At 50.3% G+C, this 21,938-nt stretch overlaps 8 protein-coding genes across 8 annotated transcripts; 5 read left to right on the forward strand and 3 right to left on the reverse strand.

The window, feature by feature from the left end:
• Nucleotides 1-364: 364 nt before the first annotated feature.
• Nucleotides 365-799, forward strand: HO173_009783 (uncharacterized protein; the record flags this gene model as incomplete). Its single annotated transcript, XM_037311671.1, has 2 exons — nt 365-482; nt 534-799. The coding sequence occupies 2 exons, from the start codon at nt 365-367 to the stop codon at nt 797-799; spliced, it is 384 nt and encodes a 127-aa protein (XP_037161377.1).
• Nucleotides 800-1,005: 206 nt separating this feature from the next.
• HO173_009784 (uncharacterized protein) lies at nt 1,006-2,593 on the reverse strand (the record flags this gene model as incomplete). Its single annotated transcript, XM_037311672.1, has 2 exons — nt 1,006-2,201; nt 2,251-2,593. 2 exons carry the CDS (start codon nt 2,591-2,593, stop codon nt 1,006-1,008), a joined length of 1,539 nt encoding a protein of 512 aa, XP_037161378.1.
• Nucleotides 2,594-3,269: 676 nt separating this feature from the next.
• HO173_009785 (uncharacterized protein) lies at nt 3,270-4,986 on the reverse strand (the record flags this gene model as incomplete). Its single annotated transcript, XM_037311673.1, has 3 exons — nt 3,270-3,452; nt 3,513-4,731; nt 4,865-4,986. The coding sequence occupies 3 exons, from the start codon at nt 4,984-4,986 to the stop codon at nt 3,270-3,272; spliced, it is 1,524 nt and encodes a 507-aa protein (XP_037161379.1).
• A 66-nt stretch (nt 4,987-5,052) lies between these two features.
• Nucleotides 5,053-7,365, forward strand: HO173_009786 (uncharacterized protein; the record flags this gene model as incomplete). Its single annotated transcript, XM_037311674.1, has 6 exons — nt 5,053-5,131; nt 5,182-5,268; nt 5,325-6,070; nt 6,141-6,747; nt 6,803-6,880; nt 6,944-7,365. The coding sequence occupies 6 exons, from the start codon at nt 5,053-5,055 to the stop codon at nt 7,363-7,365; spliced, it is 2,019 nt and encodes a 672-aa protein (XP_037161380.1).
• A 508-nt stretch (nt 7,366-7,873) lies between these two features.
• HO173_009787 (uncharacterized protein) lies at nt 7,874-9,334 on the forward strand (the record flags this gene model as incomplete). Its single annotated transcript, XM_037311675.1, has 1 exon — nt 7,874-9,334. One exon carries the CDS (start codon nt 7,874-7,876, stop codon nt 9,332-9,334), a length of 1,461 nt encoding a protein of 486 aa, XP_037161381.1.
• A 289-nt stretch (nt 9,335-9,623) lies between these two features.
• On the forward strand, nt 9,624-10,919 carry HO173_009788 (uncharacterized protein; the record flags this gene model as incomplete). The annotated part of the gene is made up of 3 exons (XM_037311676.1): nt 9,624-9,874; nt 9,926-10,256; nt 10,404-10,919. 3 exons carry the CDS (start codon nt 9,624-9,626, stop codon nt 10,917-10,919), a joined length of 1,098 nt encoding a protein of 365 aa, XP_037161382.1.
• A 3,572-nt stretch (nt 10,920-14,491) lies between these two features.
• On the forward strand, nt 14,492-16,986 carry HO173_009789 (uncharacterized protein; the record flags this gene model as incomplete). Its single annotated transcript, XM_037311677.1, has 3 exons — nt 14,492-14,761; nt 14,823-15,667; nt 15,717-16,986. 3 exons carry the CDS (start codon nt 14,492-14,494, stop codon nt 16,984-16,986), a joined length of 2,385 nt encoding a protein of 794 aa, XP_037161383.1.
• Nucleotides 16,987-16,997: 11 nt separating this feature from the next.
• Nucleotides 16,998-20,935, reverse strand: HO173_009790 (uncharacterized protein; the record flags this gene model as incomplete). Its single annotated transcript, XM_037311678.1, has 5 exons — nt 16,998-17,055; nt 17,546-18,086; nt 18,134-18,336; nt 18,383-20,484; nt 20,537-20,935. The coding sequence occupies 5 exons, from the start codon at nt 20,933-20,935 to the stop codon at nt 16,998-17,000; spliced, it is 3,303 nt and encodes a 1,100-aa protein (XP_037161384.1).
• Nucleotides 20,936-21,938: the final 1,003 nt, after the last annotated feature.

Here is a 21,938-nt window from a genome sequence, read left to right on the forward strand (position 1 = left end):
AAGTTCCAAGATTAAAACCGCCCTGAGTACTTAGGCGGTAATCGCCGCCATGTGGGCTCGCTTGACTTGCTTCAAATCACTCTGCCATTTTCCATTTTGGCATTCATATTGTGATTGGGAAAAGTACTTTAAAGGTTTGTAGATGATGTTTGATTGGTCAAAATGCTCCTCGTGACTTGCGCCGCGGGCTGAGAATTGTGCCTCGGCTCACATTTTTGCGGGCTGGAGTTCATGTCGTCAGTCATTCAGGTCATCCATCATTCTCTACCACAGTTCGGAGTGCACGTGAATATCATAGCAATTCCCGCTTTTCTTTGGTAAACTTTCCAACTTGGAGGGGAAATTGCCTTCAGCATCATCGAAGATGGCCGCTCCTGTCCAAGTCACCAAAGCCTCTGAGCTTCATACAAACACCGGACAGACGGAAGGCATGGTTAGGCAAGGTGCAATTATTGACAAGTCGGACAGCATCAGCGCATCTGGTCCATCCCTTGAAAAGCCCCTATTGTGAGAACCTAGGCTCAGACTTGCAGTCATGATCGCCAAACCCCACTCCTCCTCCGCCATCCATCATCACGGGCCCCAAGATACCGTGGTTTACTGCGTGCGCGGGCGAGGGGCAGTGGTTTCAGAAGGAGGGAAGAAGAAACAAGTCTTGGAAAAGGGAGACTTCGCATTGATACCGGCACATGCTGAGCATCAGGAAATCAACGATGAAGACGAAGAAGTCGAATGGATCATAACAAGGAGTGGGCGAGTTCCTGTCGTTGAGAACCTAGAGGGTTGGGGTACGAGCTAAGAGCGACCACATAGTTCGATAGATTCTACAACTTCTGTGTCTCGTTCCCTCAATAGTAGTGAGAAAGGTTCCCGCCCACCGTTGTTACCTCACCAGATGCCAGGGTCTGTCTAAGCCATGTGAAATACGAGGATGAGGCTGAACCGCCACGAGTGCGTATCGTATGTATGCTGGAAAAGCGAGGAAGAACATCCCATTGCACGGGACTAGCTTGAATGTTCTGGACAGTAACCGCCAATGACCCATTTCTCCCACATCTTCCGCTGGGGATAAGTCACAGAGTGGCCGTTGTCCCCCAAATCATCTGCATTGAGCGCATGTGAACCATTCGAACATGTGCAGGAAGGTAGTGAAGCTGGCGTATCAGGCGACAAAGCAAGCTCATTCGCGTCAGGACCGTGATCGGTGTCAGCATTACTGTTCTCGTCTGACTCATCGTCACTGTCGGCATCGAAGTCGCCATCGCTCGGATGGGTAGGGAAATCGTCTTCCTCGTCACTATCGCTTGACCCGAAGGCTATATCGTCAGGAACCTCCATACTGCCCTCCCAGGAATCATCGAAATGATTTGAGTAATCAATTCGACGGAGACTGACCCAGTCCAGCTGTTCCATCTCGGTACGAAGAACTTGCAGAACGTCTTTCCACATGCTGTCCTCCTTGAGCAGCACATCGCGGAGACGTAAGCCTCTAAGAGTTTTGCTATGTCGTCTAGCGAGCCAAATAATCTCCCTTGCTTCCAGACGACAAGCTTGAATGCCAAAGGCACGAAGCTTGTCCCATTTGATATCGTGAAAGATGTCTTCGAGATTCAAGTCGAGCGGTGCACGGGAAGGGAATCCGATGTGCACAGCCTGTAGGTTCTTCGCTGCCAGGAATACCGCGCGGAAAAGGCCGGAGAGCTCTTGAACCCGGGTATTGAGGTCTGCACCATCCTCAAAATGTAGTTCAAGACAAGTGAGACCAGACGCAAATGAAGAGAACGTCTGGGGGATGTTCCGCTGAATAGCTAGCATGCTCTGAGGGCTCATCATGGGCCCTGAGAATTTATTGAAAGATGATTGTGTGGACATTAGAGCTTCAGCGATAGTCTTCGTGGCATGATAACATGCAGGCGACCATCTCAAGTCTACCACGGGTTGTCCAGAAGGAGCGGCATTTGACCCATCTCGCTCCAACAATTCGAGCAAACGCTGATCGGCTTCATCTGTCAAACGAAGGATCTGCACATGCTGAAGTGTTGTGAATGCTGCCATTGCTTTCTTCAGGATGCGAGTGTCTTCACCCGATCGTAGTATTTTTGTTTGATCCTTCTCTCTCGCTCGTAGGCTCGCAGCGTGCAAGGGGTCGAAGGCGTCGGCGGGCCTTGTGGAACGTATAAATTCACCAACCTGCAATCTGCCTTTGGTATTCGTCAGCTCCCGCATCATTTGGGGGCCCGAGTAACTTACTGTTACCGTAAAAGAGAGGAACCAAATAGCTAAACTTCCGTGTATTCTGTATAAGATGACCGTTGCTGCAAATTTCCTCCAACCTTCGAAAGCCCCGCGAGGAAAAACGAAGAGTGACCCTGGTGAACTGATAGGGAATCCCTAAGTCTGCAAATCTTCGACACGTAAGTCTAAAACTTGCAATGTCTTGCGCTTGACATGGTAATGGCGGGCTTGGGAGCCGGAAGCTTTCGACGGAGAGGTATTCTCTCCGGTCTACGCTGACGCAGCTTTGAGACTCTGATTCGATGTTGTCGAGGATTGCATTAAGAACTTCATTTGAGAGCTCCTGAATATTCGCCATTGAGGCAACCACGACATCGAGCTTATAAAGAAACGATAGGAATAGCGCAGACGTCAATCATGTTGTGCCGATGATACTGTGGAGGCGGGGACGAAGTCCGACTACAAATGCCTCGAAGTTCAAAGCAAGGGGATAGGAATAGGATGTCAGACGACATCATGCCAACACACGGAGCAGAAGGAAGACGGACGGAACAGAAAGACGCACGTCGACGCAAAAAGAGGAACAGCGCTGCATGAAGTATAGGTCGACATGCGGTATGAGCGAATCATGGCTCTTCTTCCCCTCCACTCGAAGTCACATGATCGAAATCTCACCATCGGGACTACCCTTCCCGCTGCAACTATTGACATGGATGGCTGTCAGGCGCTCCTGCTCGTACGGGAGACGGTCTGGATCGGGCAGCTTGTGCGTCGTGCAGGCCGTGCAGACTAAGCTCAGGATTTGCACGGCGCTTCCGCATCTGCGCAACTACAAATGGAGAGCGTTCCCCCAACATTATTTCTGATGACTTCGAATTCGCCGTCCATCTCCAAGCACAATTGGAAGCTATATATAGCTGAACACGAAGAGTGAACCAAGCAGGTTGAGATGCGCTGTCGAAGAAAGATCATTGGCAACTGTGATCAATGCGTCTAGCCAGAATGGATCTAGCCCACACGTCTGGCGCTTCGGCCTACGAGCCAGGGTTGTTGTAGCATTTCCCAGCCTCCCAGGACATCAAGTCCTGACAAGCTTGCGACTTCTTGATAAGCCCGAGGAGTTGGACATGGATGGCTTGCTGCAGGCGCTCATTGATTGGACAAGCTGTGGTCTCCCTGCAGCATCCCCACATTGCTGCAGAATGCAGGGATGGCAGCTAGCCAAGGTTGCGGCATTAGACTGTTACTGCTTGCAAATGCTTTCAATTTGATCGGACTTGCTTGCTGTCTCCGCTAGATCTGTCAAATTTTGTGGCAGATTTCTCGTGTATCCTGCGTCTGATATCTGTGCTGCTGATCTTGCCCTGGAACTTGTCGTCTGCGCGATCCCGGCTGTCACCATCAGCCTCCCCAGCCTCGAGCACATCAACTTCGAAAACCTCTAGAGCAGACCACCCCTTTTCTCCTCTTTTGTCGTTTACCACTTGCCCTCCGCCCTTAGTTTCTGCGGAGAGGACAAGCGCCGTAATCGTTTCGTCGGTGATTGTGGGTCCACATGGATCAAAAATCTCCACGTATTTGATGATCAATCCGGATTTGAGCGTGTTATGGACTTCTCTGCCGTGAGGCGAGTTGCTCTCGACATGCCGTAAATTGTCCAGTACATGGCTAAGCGAGAAAAGCCCCAATATTCCAAGCAGAAACTCCTGGACGGCAAGCTGACGCTCTGGGAAGTCTTCTAGTTCCTCTCTAAAGTTTTTGTTTTTAAGAAGTTCATCGCCAGTGATTCCAATCGTCAAGCACGCTCCCCGGATGGATCTCGGATCGAGAACAAGTGCTGTCATTGTAAGGAGCAGCTTGTGGCCAACATGAAGATGGTCAAAGGTACCTCCCACCGCAATGGAACAATGGCAACCAGATGAAATCTCTTGGAAAGCGTTTTGCGGAGAGCTTTGGTGAATGCTAAGGCCTCCTGGAAGCCTTTCAATTTCAATCTGGTTACTGCTCATAGTCTCGTCTGAGGACCCTCCCCTTATGCGGAGGAAGTCCTGAAGCAGACTTTCCGCCGGCTCGCTCTCCAGGGAGCATAAGCGTTGCCATGCTCGGTCACTTCCTGCCAAAGTTTGCAGATCACCGAATGGTTGGAGGCGTTGAAAAGCCTTAGGACGAGCGGGTTGATGCTGGTTGGTTAGGCCTCTATGGAAGATGATCAGACGAACATCAACATCGTTATCGTACTGTAGATCAATGGAATTCTCCGTGCAGATTACGCAGATCAGTCTATACATTAGTCCCAAAAGCCTCTGTATTTTTGAGTATCGAAAGATCTGCTCATCTTCGTAAGCAATGGCAACATCCAAAACCACATCGAATGATCCGGCCGAGGCATTGGATGCCATTTGCAAAACTTGAGTCAGACTTTGTCCATATGCAACCCGTAAGGCATTGAGCGATATCTCGGAGGGTGGACGAGGAAGTAACAGCAGCCACAGTGGGCTGGACTCAGGGCCGTCAGCCATGCCAAGATAGGCGATAGACAATAACAGCTCAAGGGAACTTTGACTTCAAGCTGGAGCCTGACAACGTTGCTTCTATTGGAAGTGGTTCAAGTGGACAATGTTAGAAAAACGCGAGGTAAGGCCGTAAGGTCTCGTCTTTCGCGCCAAGCGCGCTTGCAATCGCAGTCTTTCGATCTTCAACAGAGCGAAGTGAAGATGAGGAGCAAAGCAAAGCTTTTCTTTGATCGTCCATATCTGAAGCAACGCCATACTCATCAGATGGACTCTCAGCAACACCGGCTCCTGTAGTAGCAGCACAATGTCATTTCACAGCCACGAACACTCCACGTCTGCCCAACCTGATAACGTGACAGGCCTGGCCGGTGGATCGTATCAAAGTAGCAACCTTTTGCCCCATAAGAAACGACGGATACTTATACGGTAACAGCAAACCAAGGCTCCAGTATGGCAGCCAACGACAGTGCGTATGTTTCGTCGCCTAGCACGCTGACCTCGCAGAGTGCAGGCTCATCAGGTCAGACGAAGATAGCTCATGCGGTCAAGACTCGGCAGCACTGACCGTGTCCCTAGGCTTCGAGACTCCCCGTCGAACACAAACATATGGCCGACGGCAAGAAGAGCTTCATATACCACCAAACACAGCCCCAGCCCAATCAACACCAAAAGATCTACCGCGGCATCATTCATATCATTCGTCACATGAATTTTTGGGGGTCCAGCTCCTGGGATCAATGTTCAACAAGCTACGCCTCAAGAATCTCATTACGCAAACGCTCCAGGGGGGAATATCACTCCCAGGCTCTCTACAACCAGGCCGTCCAGGTGCCTCAGCGTCCATTACTGCGCCTTCTACCGTACCAACTTTGCCTCAAACCCAGAATCCCTCTCAAAAACAACCCCATTCCTCACGACCCTCGACGACCAGCCAAGCACACAGCTATTCTCGGTCCAGTCCTGCTGGTATGGATCAACCAAAATACGCCCCTTTTGTCAATACCCCTGAGAGTTCCAAATACTCGTCACCGCCTAGCCACAGATACACGTCATCTCAGACAGCCCAAGGTGACGCTGGATACTCACCGCTCGGCTTGGCAGATATACGACCGTTAGCTGACTCGGTAGTAAATGATGGACCTCAAAGCGGAAACTCATACTCAAACGACGGCTATCCTGCGTTCCCCACGAACAGCAACTATTTGGCTCCATGGGCAGTCTATGCCTTTGATTGGTGCAAATGGCCAGTCCAGCAGCAAACTTCCGGCGATTCAGCCGGCAAGATGGCGATTGGAAGTTACGTCGAGGATGGGCATAATTTCGTAAGTGACTAGTTCTGCTGTAGTAATACAATCGAAAAGCCCTATTATCTATTTCTAATTCACATTCTAGATTCAAATTCTCGAGACTCAGATTGCCCCAGAGCCAGAAGTTGACCATTCAATAGACGCGCCCCAATTTGGTCTTGAATTCGTTAAGACCGCGGAAGCGACACATTCCTATCCTGTCACAAGGATATTGTGGGAACCGGCGTCCTCCCAAAAGCAGTCTACTGACCTTCTGGCTACATCTGGGGACCATTTGCGCTTGTGGTCTTTGCCATCACAGTCGTCCTATAACCCAAGAAACTCTATATCCCGCTCGTCTAATAGTTCACAGCAGCCGCCTCAAAAGCTGACACCTCTTGCTCTTCTCTCAAACTCCAAATCGCCCGAACACACTGCACCACTCACTTCATTGGATTGGAATACGCTTTCCCCAAGTCTCATTATTACTTCCAGCATCGATACCACTTGTACCATATGGGATATACCTACGCTTACGGCCAAGACGCAACTGATAGCGCACGATAAAGAGGTCTTCGATGTCCGTTTCTGCGCTAACAGCGTTGACGTATTCGTGAGCTGTGGCGCCGATGGTAGTGTACGAATGTTCGACCTCAGAAGTCTAGAACACAGTACAATCATATACGAGCCTTCGGAGAAGAACAATGAGAAATGTTAGTCTCTTTTGATCCGAAGCATCACATCGTTTTTGACAAATTTCGCTTCTAGCTTCAAGTCCTGGAAACATGAGCCCAACGACGGCGCAGCAGACAATGTCATACGCACCACCACTACTCAGACTAGCAGGTAAGTCAACCCCATCCTCCCGTATATCTGACCTCTCTTCTGGCTTAGCCTGACGTCTTGCAGCTTCTCCCCATGATGCGCATCTCCTGGCAACATTTTCACAAGACTCGAACAGCATACGAATTCTAGATGTTCGGCAACCCGGACAGGCATTACTCGAACTACGGGGACACGCAGCTGCTATCAATTGCATAGAATGGTCGCCTTCTCGAAGAGGCACACTAGCATCTGGTGGAGACGATTCGCTAGTATTAATTTGGGACCTTCTAAACCAAGGCAATGCCACGCTGGCCCCAGGCTCGAACGGCAATCCGCAGGCGTCAGGAAACTCAACCCCCGCTAATACACAAGGACCGACCGCAAGTTGGCATTGCGATTATGAAGTTGGGAATATTAGCTGGGCGCCGCAGAGCGGCTTGACGAGTCAAGGGAGCGATTGGTTGGGTGTTAGCGGTGGTAGGGGCGTTTGGGGTGTATCCTTATGATAGAACGTCACCACAGATCTGAGAGTGTTTTTGGCATTCACTCTAGCAATGCATCACGAGCGAGGAGTCTGGAGTCGCCAACAATCATGATCTAGATAGAAACGGGGCATGGATGATTGACGTTGGGTTTAAATTCTGAATGATATATTGTTTCCATAGGAAAGCAAGCGAGTTACCACGTCTACCATCTGGCAAGGAGCTATTTGGGCTATCAGTGATCGAGTCATCTGTTGGAGTCTTGACCTCCGTCAGTGTTGGACGGCGAAGTCCTGATAGCGCATGTCGGTCAGCCGATGACTCGCATGTTTGTAGCAGCAACGAGGTCACACGACACTCCTAAATGTTTCGGCTTTTCCCAACACTGCCATATGGCAAGCAGATCCTAATTAGTCTCAGTGTATTGTCTGATAGACTCTTTACACGATGACTACTTGTACGTTTCTACATTCCCGAGATCTTAGCACGAACCGTTCTGTTCATTCTCACGCTCCCACCTGCCAATCTAACCATGTCACTTAGATCCCTCTTCAACCTCCCTTCCGCCAACAAAGACATTCCTCTCCTTCCAATACATGCATCCCGAAACCCAACGCCATCTCAAACCCCGTACCAAACCGCGCCAGCAAGCCCTGACCCACGACCTCCCTCGAAAATGACTGCTGTCCAGGTTCCGTACTCCGATGCCCTTATCACCATCTCACGCCAGGAAGTCCACCTACAAAGCACCCTTCAGCACCTTCTCGATGCCCAAAGCGAAGGTCTACTTGCTGGTCTCACAGGCGGCCCGCCTCAAGGTGAAACATCAACTACAGGTAGCCGAACACCGACGACAGCATACTCCAGCCCAGGCGGCCCCAGGAAGCTAAAGAGTGTTGTACCCATGCGGCAACCTCTGAAAAGGAAATTAGGTTTGAAAGGCGCGCGCAGAGGCATTGCACGCGCCATATCGGATTTAGCAACCCTGAAGATTGAGGAGGCCAGGATACTAGAGGGGGAACTCTTGCAGCGAGCAGAGGCGCTTAATATCGTGCAGCGATTTGAGACAAAGATGGTCGGATTGAAGGAACACATTGATAACATTGAATCAGAAGACACGACCCGCCAAGTGGAGGATCTGAAGGGCGAGGAGAAGGCTTTGGCTCACGAGATCCGGGAGCTGGAATCTAGATTGTGGGAAACGAAGGCTAAGCACCGCCACCTGCTACGAGAAATTGAAAGTCTAGATAGTAGTGTGCAGAGCAAACTCAGCTCTTATCAGTCCGCGCTGACGTTGGCGGAGAAGGAGTCGAGGAAATTCCTTGAGAGTCCGCCATTACGGGGTAATAGGACTGTTACGACTACAGGGCTGTGGGCTTTACCGGCTGAGCGACGGACACTGCAAATGGCGAAGGAGCAGTACGCTGAGGAGCAAGATGTATTGAGAAAGCGGTTTGACGAGGTGGAGACGGAAAGGGGCGCGTTGGAAGATGGCTTTGGGGTCTGGAACGAAGTCGTTGAGGACGTTACTGGTGTCGAAAAGCTGCTACGGGAAGAAATGCACGAAATGCAAGCGCCTCTGGTCCAAGAGAACAAAAATGGCAATGCTATAGGGGGAATGAGGAAGATTTTGGAGCAAGTGTCGAAAGCGAGATCGCGGACTGAAAGCAAGCTGGAAGTCTCAGAAGACCGGGAGTGGAAGCTCCTGGTTTGCTGCATTGGGGCCGAGTTGGAAGCCATGATTGAAGGGCAGAGTGTGCTGCATGGTGCACTTGAGGCTGCTCGACGATCAGAAGGCGAAGATTATGTGAGTAAAGATGGCAACGTCCCTGTTACACGTATCAATTCGGTCTCCCCAGTCGACCTCTCAGCACGTCTGGAAGCATTGGGGAAGCAAGACTGCCCAGCAGAGCCCAGTAGTATCTTGGATAAGTCGGAGGACGAGGACGACGGGCCTGGGCCAGATCTGCTTATTTCAACCGATGATGTATAGACGACCATCAGGATATACCAAGATACCCAAGCAAAAGAACACCATGGGCTTTCTATCGTAGACAACCTCAAGCCTCCTTTGTGCTTTGTAGCCCTGATACCGAGTAGTTACCCTAAGTTTGGCTGCGTTGGGTTAATATCAAAAAAGAAAAGCCTTGGCTAACATTTCTTCGCAAGCTCTGCAACATTTCTGCAACAGCAAAGACCGCTCACAATGACTCCAACATACAGCGGCCCTGCCCGAATATACCCGATCGCTGTCAAGCTGCTACTCGCGGCGAGCCACGGCCATGCTCCCCGAGCCCACTTTCACCTTCACCATTCCTTCGATACACGATGACACAACTCTTGATTGTCGCTTATATAGTCCCCCACATGCGGTATTGAACCCTACAAATGGCGAGTCGGCATGGGGCCCACGAGGGGCAATTGTTGCTCATCCATATGCACCGTTTGGTGGATGCTACGATGATGGGGTTGTCTTATCAGTTGCTGCTGAGATACTGAAGCAGGGATTTGTGGTTGGGACATTCAACTTTCGGTAGCATCTCAAGACTGCTTGGACTCGTGCCAATACTTAATGTGTTTACAGTGGTGCAGCATCCTCGAAAGGCAAAACCAGCTGGCAAGGCAAGCCCGAGACTGAGGACTACTCCTCCTTCGTTGGGTTCTTTGTACACTACCTCGAAAGCCTCAGGGACTGTGGGCCCCGTACACGCTTGTCTAGAACCCCTGACACAACGTTGCCCTCGATACCATCGGCCTATGAGCTGTCCTCGCTGCCTCATACAACTAATTGTGGTGGCATGAAATTGATAATCGCTGGCTACTCCTACGGCTCCCTTATAACGACCTTTCTACCCCCAATAGAGGATATACTACAACGCTTTGCACGATTCAACAAAGGTACCGCAGAGGCAGAGGTACATATTTTCGGAGTCCAAAATCCTTCATGCGACCTCGATATTGAGCCTTCCGACATGTCTAGGGAGTATTCACTCCTCAGAATTGTCTCATGGCTCGAAAAAATTTCTTGAACAGACAGTGCTAACTCCGATACCTTTATCCAGATCAGGCTTCGGGCTGTCAGTTTAGCAGCGCAATGGAACAAGGACGCCGTATTATACCGCGAAGCACAACAAGCTCAGCAGACGAGCTCTCATGAGAAGCTCAAAGTATCAACGCATGCAATGACGGTGGCCGTTGGAGGAGAAGAATCTGACCCGGGCAGTCGCCGTGCAAGCCATGAAGGCAGAAGAAGTCTGGACGCTGTTCGAAGGAGTATGGAAAGGTCGAGAAAGAAGTTGCTACGACAGCATAGCAGCGAAGTGTCTGAGCAAACATTCGTCGTTGAGAGCCTTCTTACGCATGGAAGTTCCTCCACCGCAGACGCATTATCTATTGATATCTCCTCTGCAGCCACCAATCTCAATGTTTACAACAATGTTCTCAAATATGCGCTCAGGGTATCTGGCTCAGAGAGAAGCAAAGTTCTTGAATCATCCCACGCTAGTCATCTATGGCGACAAGGATTTCTTCACGTCGCAGAAGAAACTGCGAAGATGGGCCGAGAGTTTGAAGTCTAAACCAAATTCGCTGTTCCAATTCTATGAAGTCTCTGGTGCCGGTCATTTTTGGCGCGAAGAAGGGGTAGGGACCCAAATGAGAGGCTTTATCAGAGAGTGGATACATCATGTTGCTGGGAGCCATCTACTCACTAAGTAAAGAGCCGGCCTCTCACATGGCACACTTCCGGCACTTTCCTGCTGTGCTTGAGCCAGACCTTCGTGGACCAAAGTGTTTCTACGGTCAGAAGTCGTACTTAGCAAAGCACTCGAAGTGAATGGAAGAAGATATAGAACACGAAGCGCTTCATCCAACTAGAGGGGAAACGAGTCTTCAAAGTGCGTAAACGGCGAGTAGTACGGATGTCTGCACAGAAAGTCCTGATCAGCGCTAGTACCAGCCCTAACCCTCTACGCTCGGAGAAGAACCCTGAAAGAATTCAGGTACTAGAAGAATCTAAGCTCTTGGCACGGAAGTACCCACCAATCGATGCCGGTTATGCCACCCTCAGTGAACGAATTGATTGGTGGGTACCCCCACACCGGACTGGCAAGGTCCAAGACTTTTCGGCCGCACGAACTGTAGATATCTCTTTTGAGCGTGGTTATTCTACAAGTCAACTCGTAGCGATGAGATTTGATGAGAATAATTCTCTATTGAACTGTATATTCTTCACAGGGGTCCACGAGAATAAGTTGTATATGCGATCTCCTTGAAATGTAAATAACGGCAGCTCTAGGACTTATCACCATACGAGTACTCAATGTTCAAACTGCAACACAAATATCCTCAATTGAGAGCGGCAACCCACGCTGTGGCTCAGCTCCAACATGTTTTGGAGGCTTTGATCAGCGCGAAGGTTATCTTTGTGAATAGAGTGTTCGATTGGCAGGCGAGAACCGCCTGCGCTGCTGGAGACTTGCTTGCCTTCCTTCGCTATGGTGGTACTTCACAGGGCCACAACGGCTATAGCAGGCATTCGCACGATCTACGGACAGCCAAAGGCTCTTCTTGGATGAGGATCGTTCATGTCATGCTGTACGCATTCCCAGAAGTTGTATCGAAGTGCCTGGAGCAAGAAATTCCCCACCTGGAAATCAAGATGGATTTTCGCTACCCGGCAATTCACACCAGAGAGCAACTTGTTAATTGTTAAACCGAGCGTGGCGGCCTGAATGTTGCTATTGACGGATCCACCTCGTCAATCCTTGACACGAGAGACAAGGCGCTATCTCAGAGTCTCCAGACGTCCAGAAGAATTTTAGCTATCCAAGAAATTTCAGATCGAAGTAGGACTGCAATCAGGGATTACGCACGCAGACTGCGATTCCAGGCGCCTACGCATCAGTTGGGACGAATGATCGAAACGACACTTCCTCGAGACTGGGCCAATGTGGTTTCTAAGCAAGCTACACCCAAGGTCTTCCATAATGGGCTGACCCTTCTACTCGTGATAGGACACAGCCCACCCTCCAAAGGGCTCAATACTTTACGGTCATTCTAAAAATTGGATCTGGAGACTTCCAAAATTCTTCTTAATTTGATCGACGGTCTTGATAAATGGGAGGGAGAATTAAATAATACTCAAGAGACCAGCGCAGATTGTCTCGTTCAGGAAGGCCTTTTGCCCTTCGTCAACGTCTGCCCAATGAATCATACAGATCAGACCGCCTTCGAGCATCAGTCAATCTTCTACGGTTGTACCTACAAATGGTACGATCTCTTATTATCTTTTCCATGAGCAACGAGGCCTGTGTAAAATTTGGAGTTATGAATTCTTTTACGTTCATTTGCTGAATGCTAGATAAGGTATCGTATACTAGGTTTAAAGACTTTCAACCTCGGTCAGATAGCGGACTTCGACGCCGAGACTTCTTCTTTTACGTTGGATCTTTTGAGTGTTCGATATTACGCCAATGAGACCACACATTCTGATCTTGAGGATTGCTACTTGATCCAGATTACACCGCGTCAGCCAGGTGCGCTGTCTTTTTAAGGTCTCTCACAACCGCCAATGCAACGCGTTTTCGACACGACCATGTTCAAAGCCTGGCTCACTGCATCAGAAATATTGAAGTACTCTGAGTCAACATCAGCGAACTTTCGCAACTGGAGTTAGGAGTATCCTTCTACATGATAAGAAAAATAAGATTAACGAAGATACAAGTGGATCATACGAAGTAGTTGGCGAGTATTAAGAACTACAACAGCAGTCTAATGTAAAGGACCATAGAAGATCATACTATATACGGCTACCCAGAAGCTTCATACAAGGTGATTAGCTCCTTCGGACTCGATCCAGAGTCCCTCATTCTGATGACATGGTGGCTAATTGGTGCACTATATAAATTTGCGTGGTTGACAAATGGAGGGAAGATTCAATTGTAGAGTAGTTGTCCGACGATGGATTTCTTACCCTAAAATCCAACACCATCTGCGCGTTGACCCAAGTTCACAACGAGTGCGACCACCGGCAGACAATTGAACCAATGGATGCTCCGAACGAAGCCCATACTGACTATTTCTCCAAGCTCAACTCTCTGGGGAGACTGAAATTCTCGGGACACTGTCCGCAATACATTCAGTGGTGAGTTCTGACAATCTACAAGTCCTGAAGGGAGCCTTGACATTGGGCCTCTGTCACTATCTTGCCTTGCAAGGTGTGCTAATTCCGGATCCCAAAAAGCTATCGATCGGAATTGAGTCTGCTCCCGAGTTGTTGATATGACTTGGATTCAGACAAAATGGTGCGGAGTCGGAACTTGTCCGCTTGTCAGCTTTGTGACCCTTGTTCCTTGGGTCGAAGATGTGCTTGAGTCTGGTTTGCTGCCGGTCCTGTGGTCGTCCTCCATTCTGTTGATTTGTGCGTGCATAACAAACGCCGAACTTAAGAAGTTGGCCAATGGTGTAGATTGCAGGTTGAGCCGGGCCATAGTCTGAAACAATCTCCTCACGTGTGCCACTAGTGGTAACCAAACGACTGCCATTGTTCATATGGTTATATTAAGGTTTTGCTCTCATGCAGCTGATGTCAAAAGAGTCAAAGACTCGTTGTGCTCAGCCCTAGCCGTTTCCCTGCAGGGACTGAGGGGCGGGAGGGACCAGAGACATCCCGTTCATCCCATGACGTTCTCACGCTTCAAAGTATGGTGTGGGAAAGTCACCATATACTTTACTCCGTACTCGAGGTAGCATTGATGCTTGATCCTGATTTTCAATAATGCATAAATTTCATTGTATTTTGTATTCCTTTATTCACTACAAAGTGCCGAAAGTACCTTATTTAGAAAAAGATGTCACATGTTTAGCTGAACTCAAAACCAATCACCTGCCGGAAGATGCAGCCGTTGCTCGGCATCCGCAGCATGGTCTCGCCAAATCATAAAGCATGAGACCGCGTGACAAGTGACAACTGATAAACCCACTTGGCACCGAAACATCTCACATCAACGCACCCAAATAACAATCTAATCTTTTCTTCAACTCACACTAAACATTGTGCCCTTCAATACCTCCGGTCCGGTTCGACTCGTCAATCAACCAAGCAGAAATAGACCGCTCAAACTCCCTACAAAAGCAATGACCTTTCATCATGGTCTATGTCCCAAGCGTACCATTCTTACATAGTCTGAGGCTCAACCATGGCAATGATGAGCCTTGGGCACCAACCAGTGGAAAGCAGAATCAGAAAATACGTCGGTCCTCGAGCTCGCTTGCCAGTTTGGTACATTTTGCGCGGAACCCAATCCAAAACGTAGGAGAAGCGGTTGAGAATTGGTATGATGGCACTACTAAGGAGGAACGGGCAGCAAGACAAAGTCTGGCGGACAGGAAACAGCTCTTACACCTAAAGATGCAAATGGTGAGCTGACCGCTCGGACCAATATGGGCCATTGCAACAAAAGCTGACGGAGCGCGCTTAGGCTACAAACCATGCCGATTGGAAAGCAGCAGCTACAGAGCTCGACGATCTGGAAGGGAATAATGAGTGGAAATCTATCTTCGAATCGCCAGACTACGATGCCCCACTCGTAGAAGCGCGGTCGAAGCAGCTTGACGAAGCACGCATAGGCTGTGACATTGGACGCATGCTCTTCCTCATCCGGACATCTTTGACCCGAGATCTGGGGGACATGGGCAATCTACGGATGTACAAGCATACCCACATTGGCACCAAGGACCTGATAGAGCGATACATCACATCAGCATTAGGAACTCTGAACGCATTACTGGACGTCTCCGCGAGGGCAAAGTGCGACGGAATGGAATCGAAATACATACTCGAACAAGTGTTATCTGCAAGGCAGGCGTTCGGCAGGAGTGCCCTTCTACTGTCTGGTGGGGCAACATTCGGGATGAACCACATTGGGGTCCTCAAAGCACTCTGGAAAGCCAAACTTCTACCTCGCATCATATCCGGCGCTTCAGCAGGCAGCATTGTATGTGCAGTCCTGTGTGTTCACACGGAAGAAGAAACACCCGAGCTCCTTGATACGTTCTGTGATGGAGACCTGGCTGTGTTTGAAGAGGAAGGCAGTGAGGATGGGCTGCTACGTAAAGCAGTGCGCTTCCTCAAACACGGTGCAGTATATGACATCAGCCATCTGACGAGGGTGATGAAAGAGATGTTGGGTGATATAACGTTTCAAGAGGCCTACAATCGGACCAGGAAGATTCTGAATATCTGTGTCTCGAGTGCGGGTCTCTATGAGCTTCCGAGATTGCTTAACTACATTACCGCGCCCAATGTGCTTATATGGTCTGCTGTGTAAGTATTGCGCATTTTTGGAATTGTATGAGAAGCTGACAGTACGCAGAGCTGCATCTTGCTCGGTCCCATGTATCTATACAGCTGCTTCACTCCTTGCTAAGGATCCTAAGACTGGCGAAGCCGTACCCTGGAATCCTTCCCCGCAGCGATGGATTGATGGCTCAGTCGATAACGATATACCCATGACTCGACTAGCTGAAATGTTTAACGTCAATCACTTCATTGTGTCCCAAGTTAATCCGCACGTCGTCCCTTTTCTCATCAAAGACGAGGACGCCATAGGAGAGGAAGCAAGAACATCAAGCGGCACAATATCACCTGGGCCAACATGGTTTAACAGCATCTCTCACCTTGCCAAGAGTGAGGCGCTACATCGGATGCACACATTGGCAGATATGGGTATCTTTCCCAACATTTTGACCAAGACAGTATCTGTGCTCAGCCAGAGGTACTCTGGCGACATCACCATCTTCCCGGAGATCTCATATGCAGACTTTCCCCGTATGTTGTCCAACCCAACCCCAGCTTTTATGCATCGAGCTATGCTAGGCGGCGAGCGAGCTACCTGGCCTAAGATGAGCATCATCAAGAATCATTGCGCTATAGAATTAGCACTGGATGACGCAGTGCAGACGCTGCGTGCAAGGGTGGCTTTCAGTCCCAGCGAAGTCGAGTTGAGGATGCGTCCACGACAAACCTCAGACCCAAGGAAGGGAACCCAAAGGCGCACACGAGTGAGGCGGCCTCTCTCGCAACGCAGCGCTCCTGAAGCGACTGTTGCACCCATAAGGACACCTTCCATTCACACACACAGCCAAAGTAGATCTGGTCGTCTGGCACCAAACCTTCATCATAAGAAGTCTTTGAGCATCAACACCCTTTTCTACGGCCGATCACGCGAAGAACAGCGACCCGCAACGTCCGACTACCTTTCCAACCCTCTCCACGACGTCACATCTTCCGGCGCCGATGAAACTTCCAATCTAACATCCTCCTCATCTTCCACCTCTTTCTCATCCCCTACTGAATCCCCGTCCTCTCCCACTGGAGAAGAGAAGTGGCACCGGTCCCTTTTCGGCTCTGCATCCCAGCCTGCCACACCATCCCACCGTGATGGTGAGATGTTCACGCCAGCGCCCCACAGCGCTAAGCCCACCATCCCTGCGTTTGCCATGACGCCAAGCAAGAGTTCCACGAACGTGCCAGCCAATCCTTCCGAATCCCGGCACACGCGGTCATTTCACCTCAGGCCCACGGGTCAAACGGCCTCCAACCTTCTTGGAAGGAACCGCGAGAGCAGGAATTCGACTGGGTGATCGACGGCAGATCACGAGCCGAAGATCGTAGAAAGGAATCGACCTTGTTGTATTGGGAATGTTACATCACTGGCGCCAATGGGTTTGCATTCATTCAGCGGGCATTGCGTTGCATTTTGATACCCTGACCATATGTGAAAGACAGGAAATTTGAGATATGAGTAGGTGGGAGATTGGGATGGGGTCAGGGTTGGTTATATCCCAGCCACCAGCGACAGTATAAGGGGAGAGTATGTTGCTGTGTTGATCGAAAACGTCGAATGCGGCGATGAGACTTGATGGTATGTTAAATGAAAAGAACTGAAAGTGAATTTTTCTAAGACATGATACCATTGCCTGCAGTAAAAAAAAAAAAAAAAAAAAGTTTTTTCATTGGAATTTTGAAGAGGACAAGAGCACCAGTCTTTTGGTGTCCCGTGCTCAGATTGTCCAGACAATCTCAAAGTGCCACTATGCTCGCTACCACGTCCCCTTTGCGCCAACCAATGCACGTGCTACCATTGCTCCATCTCACCATTTCCACCCCTCTCCCTAAGGACTAGGCGTTCCCTCTTCGTACCTAGGTTCGTCGTCCGCTTCACCCCTCCACCCCGGCGTCTCCGGCTGCCCACTAAACGGCGTGGGCGCATCCCCACTGAACTTCGGCGTCGGCGCCCCTCCTATCGCCGCAGGCGTACTGCCAGCATATCCATTGCTCGGATGTGCCGCCGGCGTCGGCGCTGTCGTAAAATCTTTGCCAGGTGTAGGCGCATCATAGGGTCTTAAGTCTTGAGGAGTGGGGTAGGATGGAGCAGGTGTGCGTCCGGAAGAGGGTTCGTGAGCAGGTGTACGGGAGGAGAAGGGGTCGTGTGTGTAGGAGGAGGATGTGGCAGTGGGGTTCCAGGCTGGGGTGCGGCTTCCTCCTCCTGCAGCACCACCGTAGGATGTGGAGCCACCATAGGGGTTCACGGTGCGGCTGCCGTCGGCGTAGGGGTTTACGGTTCGGGAGCCATCGGCGCCGGCATTGTAGGCGGGTGTGCGACCACCACCGTTGGAGCTCACGGCGTCTTGGCGCCACATGGGGGTTCGCGCTGTTGAGGCGTTGGCAGACCAGGCTGGTGCTGGGAGATGTTAGTTGGGGAAAAAAATATGTGAGTGTAGGACATACTTCGAGCTGATGAACCACCTGCTCCCCACGCTGGCGTACGGCCTCCTGTTGCCATTGGCACAGGAGTGCGGCCACCTTGCCACTGGGGCTCTCTTCCGGGAGTAGCACCGCCCATGTTGCCTGCATATCCACCACGACCACCTCCGCCTCTTCCTCGTGTCCCAGCGAAGCGTGTGTAGTCGATGCTCTGACCGGTCAAAGGGCTACGGAATGTCAGTAATAATCATGAAATCCGATAATTAAACATACTCTTTGAATCCAAGAGTATCTTTGGGCACAGTAATGGTCTTGCCTTTGGTGTGCAACTCCACTCGTGCTTCGAGGTCTGTGGTATCCTTGACAATGCCAAGCAAGCCTTTGTACGGTCCTTTTCGAATAGTGACAGTTTGGTCCAGAGCACGATCTCGTCCAAATGTTTTGGGAGGTGCCATCGCCCCATTGCCGTTCACGCCATTCCTCATCAATGCAGGATTCATCTTGTTGAGATCCGGTCCGGTATTACCACCGTGGGCAACTCGACCACCCTTTGCTGCCACAGTAGCGACATTGCTAGCTCTCACCACAGAGATACCAGAGTTCTCGGTCTGCTCCCGGTTATGCAGAAAGAGAAACGAACGGTAGATGTGTAGAATGACACCCTGTTTCGACTCACCACCAATCTCGCGAACAGTATCATCCGTTCGTATTTCGGATCCGTTTCGGTCTGTAGCTACTGCATGTCGTCGCTTCTCGATTTTGTTAGAGATCTGCGAAGGCATGATGGATCTCGTAGACCCATTTTGATCCAAGACGCGCAACGACTCTCGATCCACCTTTGTCACGCAGCCCACTGTTGCAGGATCAAGCTGTACCAAGTCATGTATGTCATACCTTCCAAGGCCCCCTGCAACACCAGTGTCACTTGCTTCCCTCAAGTCTTTACTGAAGACTGTTATTTCTTGCATGCTTAGATCACTCAAGAGTGTGACAGTATCGTTCTTGATGCTGACCACCATGCCAACCTCATCTCGATATCGACTGCCACCGATGACCTTGACATGATCACCCTCTTTGAAACGTTTGCGGAGACCTTTGACTGGCACCTCTATGTTCTGACCACGAAGTTCTCCATCTATCACGGCGATGGTCACAATGTCACCACGCACTGCAACAGCTTTCCCACTGACACCTTGTTGTTCGCCTTCGTAGACCTCGACCATGTCGCCGGGGAGGTAGTTCTCATTAGAAGTACCCTTTTTCAACGTTGCCGCCAGAGCTGAAAGATCTAGATTCTCTGTGCCGTCCTCCGCGCCTGCTGTGAATCTAGTGACTTCCTCGAGCGTAGGATTGACATTCTCTGTTGTCAAGTGCTGGATCCTGAAATCTTTGATCAAGAAGCCACTAATGTACGTATCTCCCATATATTGCCAGTGTTTCTTGTCGAACGTAGACATTTGTTGAAGAAACTTCAAGTGCTTCTTCTTCGCCTCGACATCACTGAAAAGCCGAGGTGGAGGTCGGGTTGCCGGATTGTTGAGGCCCACAGCGTTCTGTCTCTTCCGTTTCTGTGCCTCTCCTCTTATACCACCATCAACCATAGGCGCGTTGTTGTCCTCGGCCTGTCCGTAGTCAAGTCGAGGAACGATTCGTAGCGACGCCATGAGCCCATTTGTTTCTACCTCGTCGATCTGTGCCAGGTCACCTGCGTATTTTCCGCGCTTTATTCTAACGTAGCCGCCAGGAACCAGGGATTCGCTTTTGGTAACTCGTAGCAGGTCCGGCATTTCCTTGATGGGAACCATGACAATCGAGGTTCTGGGGTACACGTTCATGATGCCCTCAAGAGCCGTATGTATATCCGCCTGCCTCCTGGCTTCAATGTAGATATAACCAATCATAGTCCCACCACGCTCGAATGCAGAGATGACTGGCATTGGATTTTTTGTGCCAGCCCTTTCCTCTATTCTCTTTGTGAGCGCAAAGACGATCTCACGTTCCTTTCCCTGCTTGCATTTCACGCCCCATATGCTTGGATCATCTACGCTTGGTAGTAGAAGACGCTTTGGAACCGTGACTGCATCTGCGTTAGTAGCCGTTCTTCGCCCGTATTTTTCTCTCAGTAGCTGGGCCTGTTTCTCTGCATCCATCTGCTGGGCCCTCTCCCGCTGCCGGTCAAGCTCCCTGTGCCGCCTATCATCCGTTTCTGCACCGTCTGGGAGATCAGCGACGTCGTCTGGATGTGTCTCGGCAATAAAGGGATCGGCCTGATCCCCCTCGTCTTCCTCGTCCCCTTCATCTTCCTCATCAACCTCGGCCTCAACATCAAGGAATTGGTTGCGAGGGTCCCGACGAGCTCGCTTTCGTGGCCGGCCCTGGACGAAATGTGAGCTAGACTCAATCACTCAATAAAAGACAAAGGCCTACGGAAATAGCTTCCTCTTCATCCTCCTCCTCCTCTTCTTCTTCCTCGTCTTCGTCCTCGTCGTCACCGCCATTTTCTGTAGCATTCAGCCTGCCAGCGCCGTTTCCTTTTGTGCCTTCATCTTCTTCATCTGCAGACACTCTTGTACCGTGTCCGTTGCTCTGTCGGCCGTTCGCAAATGAGCCTTCCGCATCATTATCATCATCCTCGTCGTCGTCATGAGCTTGTTGTTCCGAGGGGCGCCGCCTCTGCTCAGCACCATTTCCATTCGTTCTCACGTTGACTTCTTCATCGGAGTCACCAGCAGCATCGTTGTCCGAGTCCTCAGCGGGTGCTGGGTTGAAGTTGTCATCTTCAGATTCAGAGCCGAAGTCCTGATCTAATAGCGCAGCTGATGACATGTCGGCTTCTCTCAGAGTGATAATATAGAGATTTAATAGTCTTTATGGCACTGCGAGTGAAAGTTCGTTCAGTTCACCTCGGTTCACTGAGCTTGAATGCATTCTTGTGAAGCTCCAGTTGATTGGTCGACATGAAGAGTTCCGCCCATGGACTAGCTTCCACATATCTTGGCATCTCAGCCCTACAACAAAGGACACTCGCAACTACCTTATCGTTCTACTCCCGTCCCCAGTATGCACACTTCCTCCTATCTCATCTGCAGCTGCGCAAATCGGTTAATGCTCTGTGATGCTCTGCGTTGGTTCGACATCCGAAACACAGTGCCTGGCTGAATAGGCAATGAGGAGGATGTCTGACTCCACCGCTCACGCCGTGCAGCGGGGCAGTGCTCTTCTTTAGCCAAAGTTACCACTCGTCCAACGCCCCGTCTCTCAGCCCACCAGCAATGGACTTTGTGAATTGGTACTGGGGCAGCGATCCGCAAGCACTTCCTTCTTTGGTGCGATGCATAATGCATGATGCAGTTCACTGCAATGTTGGGTCCGAGGCTTGGTAAGAAACGTAGCTGCGGCCGTAATGGAAGGATCGAATACGATTTGGATTCGGCTGCCTGAGACATGCAAACTGATCCAGCCGATAGTCGAAGGATATGTAGATGCTTCCCATTTTCCTACTTCTGCGGCCGCAGGCATTCGCGGAGGAAGCCAGCTTTTCCGCCTTGCTATATTTCACTTTCGGACTTTGGCAGTGCTGCTCCCAATGAAGCTCTGCTAACACCCTTCTCTCTACTCACATATAGACAAATTGACTGTCCGCCTGATGTCTCTATCTTCTCCGCTAACATCCATATATTACTTTCGTCACTGTATTAAAATGTCATCCGATACTCTCTCTCAGTGCACTTGCGAGGCTACGGTGTCAAACGGCCATAGCCGACCGTCCAAATTTTTGAAAGGCCTAGTGCATCGACCGCGTGTCAAATCACTGTCACCCACACGTCTT

This window comes from Letharia columbiana (assembly GCF_014066305.1).
Source record: "Letharia columbiana isolate WasteWater2 chromosome Unknown Sc0000043_s0, whole genome shotgun sequence".
Classification (NCBI taxonomy): domain Eukaryota; kingdom Fungi; phylum Ascomycota; class Lecanoromycetes; order Lecanorales; family Parmeliaceae; genus Letharia; species Letharia columbiana.